The sequence below is a fragment of the Oryzias melastigma genome, linkage group LG9 (genome assembly GCF_002922805.2).
Source record: "Oryzias melastigma strain HK-1 linkage group LG9, ASM292280v2, whole genome shotgun sequence".
Lineage (NCBI taxonomy): Eukaryota > Metazoa > Chordata > Actinopteri > Beloniformes > Adrianichthyidae > Oryzias > Oryzias melastigma.
This window is the reverse complement of record NC_050520.1, coordinates 22,574,964-22,589,701: the sequence shown is the minus strand read 5'-3', so window position 1 is coordinate 22,589,701 and position 14,738 is coordinate 22,574,964. Positions and strand designations below refer to the sequence as shown.

Genomic DNA, 14,738 nt, shown 5'->3' with positions numbered 1-14,738 from the left:
GAATCTTAGCTTATTTTTCTTTTCTTTTTTTCTAAATGAGTACTTAATTAATTAATTGATTATAGATTTTTTTTACCTTATAAGTGCCAGGTTAAATACCCACAGAGAATAAAGAACTATCGTGAGTTTCTAGATATTCTTTGGAGCCTTGAAGAGAGAATTATTAAAACAAATCACTAATTTGCTTGCACATATATATAACTGGTGCCCTCTATTGGTAAAACTGATATAGATCTCTACTTTCCCAGTAGGATGTTGCAGACTAGAATCCTTTTTTGCTTTTTTATGCGAAAAAAAAGACACAATTTAGTCTAAACATTAATTTTAGAAGTTTTCTAATCTTTAAAATAATAATGAATCTCTCAGTGTTTGATTTATTGATGTTGGAAAGGTGGGTATTGTTGTGTATTAGAAGGCTGCCATCTAGGGTAAGGATGCTGGTAGTGCAGGTGCAGTGGAACAGACTAAATTGAGAAATAATGGAAACACACACACACACACCAATATGCTTATACCTATTTTAATTAAGTTTTCCTGTCTTCATTAAACAAAAACAAGCGCTCTAACATTCTTTGCGCTTGACTTGCGTCTGCCTCATAGGTCTCACTAGTCCTCAGGCAGGGCAGCAGTCAGTGAGGTGGATGTGTTCATTGTCGGAACTTACCGACTGTGTGGTGGTTCAGTCAAAAGATGACATAGAGTGTAATCTGATAGCCTTAAAAGATTAGGTATGTGATGTATTTTATCTATTTGTATAGTGAGTTTTGTATGTGTATTTTGTATTTTATTGTGTATATGTGTGTGTTTTTTTAACATCATGGCCATTGGACTTCAGATGAAAACAGGCTAAACCTTTTTTTTAATAATGTTTAATCCCTTTCTTTATTTCACTGTCTCCCTTTAAATAAACTATTCTTGAACTAAATTCTTTGATTAGATTCTTTGACTATATTTACTGTGTTTTTTAACAAGAACAAAACGCTGCTCTGTTCATTCACTCCATAGAAGTGTTTTCCTTTAAAGCTCTTTTGTCTATTAAAAGATCAGAGTGAAACCATCTTTGGTCGGTCCAAAAATGTCAGATCTCTCTCAAGAGAAGAAAAAAAAGCTCTGTTCCTGTCTTTTGTTAAGACTGGGCTTTTTGTGCTTCATTCTTTAAAATAACCGAGTGCTTTAAAGTAGAAACAGCAAACAATGCTTTTAAGATGTAAGATGGAAAAAATGTAAATTCTTAAATGTTTAGGTTTTTTGCTGTTATGAATGTTCAGAATGAACCTGAAGAGTTCTTTGCCATTGAATTATAAAAGTACATTTTCTTCATTGTAATGAAAAAATGACACACTTTTTGACTTTAAGCATTTATTTTTCAACAGGCTAAATAATATTTCTCATAAATGCAGATGAACTATAAAATGAAAAACATACATTAATTTTTTATATTAAATGTAATTCATTATTTTCACTAAAAATAGTTTTTTTTTAATCTAAATTAGTTTTTCAAATGAGTAAAAGCAAAATAATCTGGAGTGAATCTGATCCTTTGTTGTTTCGTTTGCATTAATAATTGCAGTTTTACAGTCATGCAAATGCAACACAACCTCCATCACATGATGCAGATGCAGAGAGTGGGGCAGCGATGCTCTAATGAGGTGCTGCAACCGTCTTTGCACATGTGACAGTCACATCCTCAGACTGTGTCTTTAGTGTCTTTATAAACTGCTTTACAGGATTTTCTGCATAATTGTGTCTCACGTGTAGATTCGTAAGTAGGTCGCACTCCTCTCTGTTGCATCTGCACCAAGTTGTTAAATGTGCTTCCATCTTCAGTCATCATCTGAATTCACTCTGAGCTTTGACTCCCATTCCGCATACAATCACCTCACGGTGCCTCATCACATCTCTTTCCTCTCTTTTCATTCTCTCCATCTTCCCTCCACCCTCTGTGTCTCTCCATGCTCTTGTTTTTCCCCAAGAAATCTTCTCCTACATCACATCTCCATAGTCTCAATTTCAGCTGGTTCATCTCTTGTTTTGGATCTTATTATTTCCTCTCTCCTCTGTCTGTTTCTCCCTCTCCCTCTTTTTTCTGTGTGTTCTCATCTTGGAGACAGGAGTGTGCATGCAGCCTCAAATTTAAGTCACTGCTCTGCTTTTGCGCTCTGCGCTACGCTCCTTTCCTCTCCTCTCCCCTCCGTGCTATACTGCGCTGTTCTGCACTGCACTGCACTGCTCGTCTCCCATCTCTCCACATCTCCATCCTCTCTGCTTCTCCTTGTCACTTTCTCTTCATCCACCTGCATTTCTGTCACACTGCTCCCTGCTCCATCGCTTGGAGAAATCCTGTCCACTGTGGAGTTTTTTTGCGCGCCAGAACTGAGCTGACTCCAGCCACTTTTTCGGAGGAGGAATCGCATGCTGCTGGTGCACCAGGTTTGACTTTGCTTGGATTCTTTGGATCTGAAGGAGCTGGAGAAGAGAGGAAGACAGGCAGGGGAAGAGGGTGGCGAGCGCTTGGAGAGCACAGGCTTCAAGGTGGTGGAGGCGGCCGATGGTTGTCCATCGAGGGTCATGCACTGGGACTTGTGTGCATTTTGTCGCTTGGAGTTGGAGATCCTCTCCCATTTTTGCCCCCTTAGTGGGGCAGCGTTAATCCTGGTGCCGGGAGAAGCCGCCAGGCACCAGCGGCTGCAGTGTGAAGATTGGACACCATGAACCAGCTGGACGCACCACGGCCACTCAACTGGACCATCAGAAAACTATGCCATGCAGCGTTTCTGCCATCTGTACGCCTGTTAAAGGTAAAAACGGAGAGATTGAAAGCGAGTGAGAGGAGAAAGACTGGAAGTGAACTAAAATATACATGCCCAGGGAGATGTGGTAGAATCTGTCAGGCAGCCCTGCTGTTGTCCAGCTGCCTTATAAGGAAAGAGGTGTGAACATGCATAATGAATGCTGGAGAAGTTTTATTTCTGTTGTGTCCACTTGCTGATTAAATCAATTAACGCGAGGCGGTCCCTGAGCAGGAAGAGGGGTATAATGCTGCTGAAAATAAAGAGAAGTAGGGCAAAGCAGCCAGCATAGCACTATGAGAGGGGAGCTTAAGGGTTTGGAAGTGTGGGGATGCGCAAAGAGTGGAGGATAAAAATGGAGACAGGGGAAATGAGGGAACATGATGCTTGAGAGAGACAGTAAATGGGACAGAAAAGGAAAACAATGGTAAAAATGGTTTTCTTTTTATTTAAAAAATCAGAGTGATAAATACAAATGATGATTGACTAAAGCAAAAAATAGCAATAAGAAGGTGGAGATATGAAACGTCAACAGATAAAGAGAGTGTGAGAAAAAGGAGGTAGAGGAGATGAAAGGTGGACGACAAATTAAGAGAGGATTTATTTTAAGGGATGTACGAGCACGAAAAAAAAAATCAAGGAGCTTCAGGAAGGATGTTGGCTCACACCACAAAATCTCAGCGGATAAGCCTTAAAATGAATTCTCCAGTGTGCACCAATGTTAAATTGCTCAGGAAGTATATTTTGGGAGATCTAGTCAGTACTTTGTGATTAAATCACTTTTGCTTTATTTCATTTGTGTTTTTCTCAAATCCACAGTCTCTAAAAACACTTGCTGACAATTCTAACCTCAAATATCATCTTTTATGAACTGATGCTCTTTTATAAGCCAGTTACAGGCGCTCTGTGAGAACGGCTATTGTTGGAGGTCCTGAATGCCTATTCTTCACTCAGCTTTGATCTGGCTTTATCAAAGTGTCTCACAGAACAGTGGTGCTGTGATGTTGCACCGCACAGCCAAAGTGCCTTTGCTCATGTGTCATGCATTTGCATTTGTAAAGCCTGGTTAAATGGATATCATTGTAAACCTCCATCGAATGCTCGTAGAGTCAGTGTGTGTGTGTTTGTCCCTGCTGGTGTCTGATGATGCACAAAGTGCTCCTGCAATGTAACACGTGCCACAGCACTTAAATGAGGATGTTTGGTTGTATCTGTATGTGGCATTTGAATATTTAACATTTATTTATTGAATATTGATGATTGCATCATCCAGAGATGATCTAAAATTAGTTCCAGCAAGTGCATGCAGTGTTTTATTTCCAGAATGTCCAGATTTTAGTTGCTGAGATTTTTCCCACCCTATGGCCTGGAGTTGTAGCATAAGCAGTGAGAATTTAGCACCACGGGTGACACTTCACTACAGGGGATTATGGCTCCTGAAGCTCCATTTATTGAATGTGAAATCTGCCAGGGGATGTCAGGCTGTTATTGTGAAATTAACCTAACAGTCTGACATTATTGTGAAAAAAATTCCTGTGTGACAAGCATTTTCTTCCCTTTCTAAGCCCAAACCTGCCACATGCTGTCAAATGCAGACCTATAAACATGTGTAAGTGTGGCTACAATTTAACGAGTGCCAGAGAGGTTTGCTGTTCTCCTCCGGCTGGAGAACATGTCCGACAGGCTGTGTGTGTTTACGTGGAGGTGTCTGCACACAGCTCTTTATGATGATAACCGTTGCAGCATCAAAGTGTTGCATCGATGCCGCTGTGTGAACATGTGACCAGACAAATCGCACATTTGTTAGGAGCTGAAGATTTTTTTTTTTTTTTGCTTGTTTGTTTATAAAAGTATTGATTTCTGGCATCCTCTAAAACAAAAAGGATATTTCAGTTTTCCCAGAACTGAAATGCAAAAAAATATATAATAATTTTATTTCCACAAGACATCTTACCCTACAAATGTCAGAACTCTTTGGAAAAACCTTATGGAGTTTAAAATAAGATCTGAAGTGCTTGAGCTTGTGCCTTCTTGCAGAAAAATTCTGGCACCTTCAGGCTTCCGTACAGGTTGGTTACAAGGAAACAGACAGATGAGATCTACTTTCAACCTCGCATTGCAACTTTAATGCTTCTGTCAGTCCTCTCAGTTTCAAACACATTCCTCTCTTTGAAGTTTCATGATGACATCTTACTCATTTTGAGTAGCTTCTTTTTTCTAACTACTGATCATCGTACCAGAACATCCTTTGCTTATCAATTCTATGCTTTGCATCTTCTAAAAACACTTTTATACATTACGGTATTGTACAATAATAGGGCCAAAAAAGCTGTATAAAACTCAATTTCCCTGTCATAAAGTTGTCTATTTCCAGCCCTTGCTTTCTTGTCTCTTCCTTGCTTGTTTTTTCCTTTTTCATCATTTTTCTGGCTTTTTTTTTTTTTTTTGGTCGTCTTTTTTCAATGATCCCAAAGCACAGATAACTGTTTTGCCTAAAATACATGGGAGGATAAATGTGCTGCAGAAAAAAAGACAAAAGTACCTTAAAATAAATCTGTTACATAAAGTGGGACAATGGGCTTTATTTAGTGGAAGATTTTCGTCAGAAGTGACAACATTCATCTTGGAGAACAATTCATCTCAGTGAGGTCTATTAAAAGCTGCTGTGCTTAATTTAGACATCCAAAAACACCTATGAATGAGGAGCAGTACTTTCTTCCCCCATAGATGGCACTGCTCGTTTTATTTAGTTATTTTCACACTAGGTCACTTAAATTAATTAGATAACAGGAGGAGAAATGCATAGAAATACACAATCTGGCACATTTATAACGTGCAAAATCATCATGTGGCTGCAGAAATACACAAATATATTAATTTATTGATACTTTTGATTACAAAGCTTTAATTTAGTTCATATTAACAAAAAAAAAATGTGTTTACTCTTTTTGTTTTTTTAGATTCATTTCTGAACTTAAATTATTTATTAACCCCTTGATGACCAGAAGACAATACAAATCAAAGAAATAGTTGATTTTCTACTGCTTTTTGCCTTAAATGAATATTCAACACAATCACTGTATTTAAAATAAGTTTTGAACTGCGCTCTATCATTTGGTTGGCAGTTAAAAGGGTAATAGTAAGTGGAAAGTAGAGGAAGCTGTTTGCCGCCTTTATGAGAGACTCCACTGTCCTCAATCTTTTTCTTCCAGTTTCAAAGTCCTCAGAGTCCCAGGATGTGGCACAACTTGCCTTTCTTTGTCTTATTTATCCACCTAATTGTGTATTTGTGAGATTTCATTTAAACCATGAATCTTTCCATTGAGCCAAAACAAGAGCATAAGCTGCCAATTAACGCTTTATTCTTTTATTCAAGAAGGAAAACGCTACATTTCCTGTTCTGTTCAACACTACAGGGCGTGAAACAGGCTGTTGGTGGATTTATTTTGTTTTGCTGAAGTGTTTGGATATTCAAACAAGAAAAGGGCTTGAGGAAACAAAGCGTTGTGCTTTTTTTTGTACTTTTTGTTCAAATATTTTTTGTCCCGAATTATTACAGCAGATAACAGAAAACGATTCTACCGAACAGTCTGCTGAATAATGCATGAGGACTGATGTTAAAAGCACCTGCAGATTCAGAGTTGACGCATAATTTCACAAATCACCTCCAGCTCTTATTGTTAAAATTTGTTGTGAGGCGTTCGAGCCATGGCTACACACAGCGAGCTCACATATTTGTCTACTCCTGGTGTTCTAGATCTGAATATTGACCTTTGCGTTTGAGCTGTTGGGGGGAGTCCTGCAAATGATTGGAAGCTGTTTAATTATGTATGAGTACCTTATGTCCCAAATCTTGATAAGCAGATTAAGAACTCACCAGAAATAAAACAGTAATGTCACTAGAATTCCTCGTTTTCATGTTTACTAGGGTTTGGCTGAGCAGATGAAGAGTGTTATGCTGCTGCATGCTCATCTCCGCAAATATTAGGGGTATTGCACAACCTAACCTTTGAAGTACTTTAAGCCCAGCATCCCATTTCATTAAGTTGCAGCTCTGAAAACACAGCAATGCTCCTGTTACTGAGAATTTGTTTACATCCCCCAAACTATTACAGTGTAAACAGGAGAAGGATATATGTTTACTGATTCTTGCCAGGAGTCAAGGCAAAAACTCATGCGACTGTCACAGACATTTAGTATAAAGTACATCAGCAGCAGGCTTTTTCAACTTTGAGACTCAAAACTGGTATGTTATATAATTAATTGGTGCAAGAACTCTTCTATTTATCATTTGTTGGATGGAAGCTGGACCAAAGTTAAGATCCATAGTCAAAAATGATGAAAGCTTTCATTCTGTTTGCCATCAAGGTAACATTGTAGCCAAAAATCCCCCGTGGTGTTAGCTATAATTGTGTTTTGGGATTAATTACAAGTGGACTGATGTCTTTTTGAATCATTTATATCACTTTACTGATCTGATAACCTGCTGGGGATTATTTATTTTTTTAATTCTAGTGTTTTCTAAATGTTTTGCCCAGAGTTTTGTATCACAGATGGCCTGTAGCAATATAGAGCGCCTGTCCACCTCTTGAAAGGTGGACGATTGGATTCTTTTTTTTTTTTTTTTTTAACATTTTCGACCAGCACATGAAATCTTCCTATTGCATCTGATATGCTCATAAATATGTGAGAGTGCAGGCTGTAAAGAGAATAAAATCACCTTACATGTGCTGAATATGATTCCACCTTTTATGAACTTTAGAGCCGCAGAACTTTAGTGACCAAATGATCATATCTATGGTGACTTTGAACCACCTAGAGGCAATATGCAGAGCAAAGCCAAGCAAGTGGTCCAGCAGTCACTGCTTCCTATTTGCTCATTTTCTTCTCATTTCTGCCTCGAAAGTCACTTCAAATCTCATAATCCCAAATTAATAAAATTGTGAAACTTCATTTTAGCCTTCTTTAAGTCAGCAGGCTGGGAACCAAACAGATAAATCAGGTCAGCGATAAGTCAATAAAATAATCAATATATTCCCATTAGATTGCGCTTTCATATAATCTCAAGACTATAAATATTGAAAGCAGAAAGAAGAGGATGGGGATATTTTTTGAAAATCCCACCTATTGGATGATTAACCTATAGACTCAGAGATCACGTTTTCATCAACAGCACTGATACAGATGCAGCAGGGATCAGGCACAACATTTACATGGAATCAAGACTAAGAAAATAGGAAAAAAATCAGACAAACCGGTAAAGTTTAGAATTCAGCACCACGGACAGCGCCAAACCCTACTGTGTAATGACACTCTGAAACGGGCTGCACATATTCTAATTATACAGGCTTGTTACATTACACAACACTTCAGTGAAATAGTTTCACAGTTTCTCCTGTTGTCGCAGTTAAATGTGACATTATAGTTCCTTTCAGGGTCTTTTATTACCAGCTTTATTCATCTGATGAGAATTAATTATTAACACAGAGAAAATGGTACCTTTGTAAAATCATTATTTCTCTCTCTTTGCTCAAAAATTGATTTTGTACACACAGTATTTGTAATGACTGTGGAACATAAAAGCAATTGTCGAGCTCACAAGTTGCAGCGTACTGTACTGATAGTTCCTCCTGCTCAAACCTCAGGCGAAGCCATTAAAGTGGAGTTACGGGCATATCCATGTATGTCTCAGCATGTGGCAGTTAGAGAATAAATGATATGGCCTCAGTAATTCTAGTGTGAATTGAAGCGTCATAAAATGTATTTTACTTCTAACCTCGTATGAATCTCATTTAAACTGCTGGTTTACTGTGATACAATGGGCTGATTTGTTAAAGAGGTTTAGCATACAGGGAGTAATTTTATTTCACAGCCAACCTGACTCGTTTCTTAACTAGAAGGGCCATTTCTCATTTTAAGATGCAAACTAGGAGGATTGGATATTATTATTTTTACTCCTTGCTCTTTTCTGATTTAATATGTTTTTCTATAAAGTGGAATAAATTATTTGGAGCTTTGGAGCATGTTTTAGCTTTTTTCTATTTTGACAAAAAAAAAAAATATTAAAAACAAGAGTTTTATTTTAGGCTGATTTCAAGGTCGTTTGTGTCCATTAAATCTTCAGATTCCACATTCATCATTTTTACATTAAACTTTCAGTGTTTTGTTGAAAAAAGTATAGAGATACAAAGTTAATAAAGCAATTTTCTGCTCCCAACAAAATGATCAAACATGTTGGAGTGTCAAAGCTGGACATTAAACCTTGATATCCAAACAGATGAGCCAGAAATCATAGTGTTCAATGATATGAAGACTGGTGAAAGCCAAATCAAAGCTTTCAACACAATTTGCTGACATAAGAGTTTTGGAACGGTACTGTCTCACACTGACTGCAATAAAGGACACAAAGGAAACCTAATGTGTCTCAGCGGTTGAACATATTATCGCCCTGTTTTGGCTGTTGGCCTCCAATCATCTGGATAAAACCTTATAATTATCCTTATAGTTTAACCCACTTGTTTCCCACCGTTTGGCACCAACGAGGTCAGAGTCTATTTCTTGCTTCTTTACATTTCTCTGTGCAGCTCTAATCAAGTTTAGAGCCATAAAGATCTTTTATTATTATTTTTTCTAGCAGAACATCAGGTTCCACCAGAGAAAACACCTCACAAAGCTCTAAAGGGGAACTCTGAGACCACATCACATCTGTGTAGTGAAAGGGTGACCTCACATTTTTTACCTGGTGCCTTAAAGACCCATTCTGATAATCTTTTGATCTATTTTAAAAGCGTTCCCAGTAGTCTTTTAATTATGATTATGCTAAGATATACTCAGAAATGCAAATTTTAAGCCTAATTTTCTTTGTATATGTCCTCCATCAAAAGAAGAATACTTCAAGAACATCTAAAAAAAACACACACTATTCAAGGGGTGAGTCTTTAATTGTAATTAAGGGACTTGGGATTCACTGTGTATTAGGTTTCCAGTTGGCGAACGGTTCTCGTAGGTAACTGTGTGAAACAGCAGAATGTCATTTCATAATTTTGTCTTGTTAGAAGAACTAAGATGTTTCCTGCTGCTTCCAGCCTTCAGGCTGAGACTAACTAATCCAACTGTTGGCTCCTGCGCTGTTATTGCAGCTATTTTATTCAAAGGTTCATCTCAGTGCAGTTTCTTTAACATTCGTCTTGTCTGACAAAGTGAATGAAAATCTCTTTTTTTTTTAAAGAAGGATCTGTATTTGTGAGGATTGGTTTCTCTGGGTTCTAATTTCTTATTTTGAGTTATTATTTAGGATCAGTTCTGTTCTGCTTTGAAATGTTCTGATTTTCTTTAAGGCTTACGATTCAGATCAAAACAGCTCTTCTAGTTGGTTAACTCAGGAGTTTAAGTTCTCGTTTTAGTGATGGTCATTTCAAGCACCTCAAGTTTTGTTGCATCATGTTCAGATTCCTCATTTCTCATGATTTAAGTTTTGTTTTTTTATTTTTGATTTGTCACTAATTTATTGCTTCTCCATTCAAATCCACAAACCTCCATTCCTGATAGTATCTCTCCAAACTTCTGAATAATTTGCATCATATTGACTTTGATACGAATCAGCTAGTCAGATAATCAAAGCATCAAGTGAGACTGTTTTCTCCAACCAGAACATACAAACAAAAATTTATTTTTTTCTTCACATTTCAAATTTTACCTTGATTTTAATGCTTTGTCAGCAACAACTCTTTCACGCTGTGTGTTTATTCTTTGCAGCAAGGTTTCCTCCAGCACATGCAGTGAATTATCTTCAGTTTTTACGATCTTCTTCAGGGAATCAGTGACATCTTAAATCATACTTTAGCAGCTTTAACTCCAGTGAATGCCTCCTCCAGAATGTTTCCCTACGGTCTTGTATGTGGATGAGCACAGCATACACTGGAACTCACACACATGGGTATGTGCACACACACACTTACGTGATTAGTCCTCCGTCTTTGCAAATGATACTCAAATCAAGTATGTTTGCTTGCCAGCAAGATGGAGGGAAAAAGATAAGCTGTGGAGGTGGCAGGGATTTTCCCCCCCCTCTCTGTATAATGATAGACAAAAATACTCATGGAGAAAGACACACATGCAGCCATGTGATTCAGCATGAAGGGTCTTTGAAGATCAGCTGTACCACTGAGCCTTAATATTTAAATATGGAGGAGAAAAAAATGGGTTGGAACCTCATGTGTTGCTGTCAGCCTCAAAGGCATGCCACATGAATGCAAATTGTGCGCTCCATTTCTCTTTTCCCATTCCATGTTTCCCTCACATCACAACCTTTATCGCTGGGACTCTTCGTCTCCTCTAACCTCCAGCCGCTGATACATTCCATCCTTTAGATTGGCATGACCACCTGTAAGGCTTCGACAGTGCTAAAGGACCGTGTTTAGTTGAGTTTTGAAGAATGTGCACTTTTGCAAAAAGGTTGTGCTTTCAATTCATGAAAGTGAGAAACAAAAGTTTTGTGGTCATGTGTGACTGTGCTAAGTCTTACAAGTGTTTGAAACAGCCAGTGAATGACTTGTCTTGTGTGTTTGCGTGACTGTGAATTGGATAGTGGCACACGGAAAATGAAATTTAACAGTACGGCCACACCGGGCTATTTTCGTCCCTCCATCCATCTCTCCGTCTGTCTCGTGCTTTCACAGTTCTAAATGTCTCCCACCGCCCTCTCCTCCCCCCTTTTTTTTCCTCACCTTCTCCATCTCCCCGTTTCCTCTTGTCCAGCGCATGCAGCGTGTCTTAGGACATGTCAGCTCAGTCGAATCAGTCCACACTGTCAATATTCCACCTCCATGTACAAGCAATACCTCCATCTTCCACAGCGGCTTCCCTGAGGGGATGCCTGTCATTTGGCAACTCAAAGGTTGTTAGAACACTGCTCCACTTTGACTTTCTAACAGCAGAGCTAGCCTAAAATTATCCCTGCAAATCTTTTCATAAATCACACCACTTTTTAAATGCAAAATTCAGCACATTATGTCCTCAGTAGAGATGTATTTAGATGTGTTAAAGAGGTTTTTTTTTTTTCTTTTGCGCTTGAAGTTATCACAGTTAACAGAAGCCTTTGCTTTTTTTTTTTTTTTTTTCAGTGCTTTAATAGCTCTGGTCTTCAGCCATTTATAGCTATCTCCCAAAGCTAAAATAAAAATAGTTTCAGTCCAAGTGGGGCTCACAGCATCTTACAAGAAAAGTAGTGGATTAGCATTGACTGGACAAGGGAGATATTGGAAATCTGCATAATGCGGTTTGGCCACTTATGTGAACAGCTGCTGTGTAAAATCTTACGTATTCTTGGTTTTGCTGACAGCTTGTTAGCCTTTCAGGTGAAACACGTTGAATGGATCTTCCTTTGAGTATCTATTAAGCCTGGCTGGAAATCAAGCATCTTTTGTGGAGGATATTCTGTGCATTGTGAACACGCGTTCACTTTCTGTCCTCGAGAAGCACATGCGGCAGGCACAGTGTGTCCCAACAAGGTGTCTACCTTGATAGTCTGGCAGAACATAAAGCGGATTATTCACAGTGAGAACAACCAGAAACTTAGGGCAGATTGATGGTGCCACCTACGTGTCCGTCAGTGTCGATCTCACCCCACGCAGACTGAAGGATTATGGTTATTCAGCCATCACAGACAGACATATGTGCAGTCCTCCAGAAAGCTAACAGCACGTGGCTCTTAGAGATGACAGTCAAATGCTGAGAGGAGATGATCACAACAGATTTCATCATAAAGTCTAAAGGAAATGTAAAAAAAGGAAAAATATATATATTTCACCAATTCAGCGACTGCCCCCAAGTGACAGCAAGAAGCTACAACATACATGCATGTCTGCCAAGAACTGATGCAGAGCACATGGTAACCATGCCAAAGCAGCTCTCTTTTTCAGTCTGGGTTCAAGAGAAGAGAATATTTTTGTATTCTGATGGGAAAAAAGGGAAATATTGGAGAGCAAAATAAAGCAAAAAAGGTGAAAATAAACAAAAGTTCATAATAAATCGAGATAACATGGTAGCAGTAAATTGATGGAATAAATGTTCATTAAAAAAAGGTTTCCAGAAACCTCAATGTTCAATTCTTCCAATCTAAAAGGCTGAAAAGCTCATCAGTAGAGTGCCATACATGCATGTAGAAGTGCAGATCTTTGAAAGAAAACATGAATGGAAATCAGTTGTGAGTCATTTTGAACTGCTAGTAGATTAGACGTCATGCAGTGACTCAGTCTGCTATGGTAAAATCGGTTCACTTTTGAGCCGGTGTGAACGGTCTGCTGCATTTTTAACCTTCACATTTCCTGAACTGGTTGGTAGAACACTTTCATGCTAATCACTCTAAAATAATTCAGAGTTACAGCTGATTTATTTAAATCACAAGAGTCTTGTTTTTTATTTGTACATTATGGCATTTAAATATCTATTTCATAAGATTTGTCCACTCAAAGACCTGAATATCACATGCAATCACTTGCTGGCTGTGCCCTCTGAATGAAACCTAATTCAAGCTGCTCTAGAAAAAGGCATATATTTTTTCCCAGCACAAATGACCCAAGATTGTGTTCCACAATCCTTACAGCTGCTGCCTTTTTGGTGCATGTTTCTTTTTGAGAATCGCAGCTACACATACATGCACATTACCATGACCTCAGGCTGATGTCTTAGCAACAGGAAGGCAACAGAAACTGCATGATTTAGGGGAGTCTGGTAGAGGGAAATAAAGAACACGTTGAAACGTTGAACTCTCTGGCATGTCTTATTGCCTTTGTGAAAAATTCCACAGCTTTGTCCCACAGCTGCAACAGACCCATGGGTACGCACTGGAATCCAAGGTGTACAGGCAAAAATTACGTGAGAAAAATACGATAAAGCAAGCAAAAATTCAATGTAGACCCTGGTGCGCAAACATGCACTGACCGTGGCGCTCTCACTCAAGTATTTGCATGTTTGTGCGAAGGCAATTTCTCCCATGAATTGAACAGATTGATGGAACTGAGCAGGATAGTGAGGTGGGAATTGGGGAAAGAAAAGCAATTAAAGTGGCAGTCACATGGCAGAGGTGCATCAGAGGCGCGGATGGAGGCAGCCCCTGGTTCAGTTACACTTAACTTCTGATGTGTCATTACAACAAGCCAGATGAGCCGGGGTCAGGCGGTCAGGTCTCTGTGTGATCCTGACATGGATACAGATCCAGCATGGAATCAAATGGTTACTTTGGAGAGCTGGACTCCACCCTCTCCGTAGGGTAGATCACCTGCCAGACTACTGCAAATACCTGGGTGAGAAAAGCTTTTTATTTTTGATTTTCTATCTTGACTAAAAATGAATAATAAAAATAAATTAACACCAGCTTTCAGAAGACAAGCAAAAAATATTAATAACAGAATAATATAAAGATAGTTTTTCAGCTTGTTCAGTGAGTTTCAAGTTGTCCTAATTGTCTGATTGTGGTATTGTTTAGTTTTCTACAAAGTAACTGACATATATGAATTTGCACATTGTATAAATAATAAAGGAATCTGGAGCACACTCAAGAATCAGACAATGAGGAAACATGATTCCAATGTATTGATTCAAAGAAATACACATATTTAACATTTTTCCCTGTGCTGCGAACGCTTTGACTTTATATGGGGACTGAAGTGTGGAAGTTAGTGTCATGTCACCATTTACATACGTTATTTCACTGAACAAAACAAGTTGTTGACGTCATCCATAGAAAATGTCTTACCTCCGGCCTTCATGAAATCAGTTGACAGATGTCAGTTGTTCTCAATGGAAGTCTATGGAATTTTGATCCTCTTGGAATCAGCGGGTACTTCCTATTTGGAACACAACAGGGGAGATATTGGTATGTCCAGTGAATATACAGTCAATGAACGTCACCCTCACAAAATGGCTTACTTCTGGTTAAAAAAAAAAAAA

The 14,738-nt window shown here is 38.5% G+C and overlaps 1 protein-coding gene across 15 annotated transcripts in view; it reads left to right on the top strand.

Moving 5' to 3' along the window:
• trpm3 (transient receptor potential cation channel, subfamily M, member 3) overlaps nt 1–14,738 on the top strand; it is a 142,174-nt gene that overhangs the window by 24,954 nt on the left and 102,482 nt on the right. For 4 of the 15 annotated variants that reach the window (XM_024275154.1, XM_024275151.1, XM_024275153.1 and 1 more), the window contains exon 1: nt 2,709–2,798. The exons of 9 other annotated variants lie outside the window; for them this stretch is intronic. In XM_024275154.1, coding sequence (XP_024130922.1) covers nt 2,709–2,798 — 90 coding nt within the window. Of the gene's footprint in view, nt 1–1,629; nt 2,799–14,738 lie in introns of those variants that run through there. 2 more of the 15 variants (XM_024275147.2, XM_024275144.2) reach the window with 1 other exon arrangement.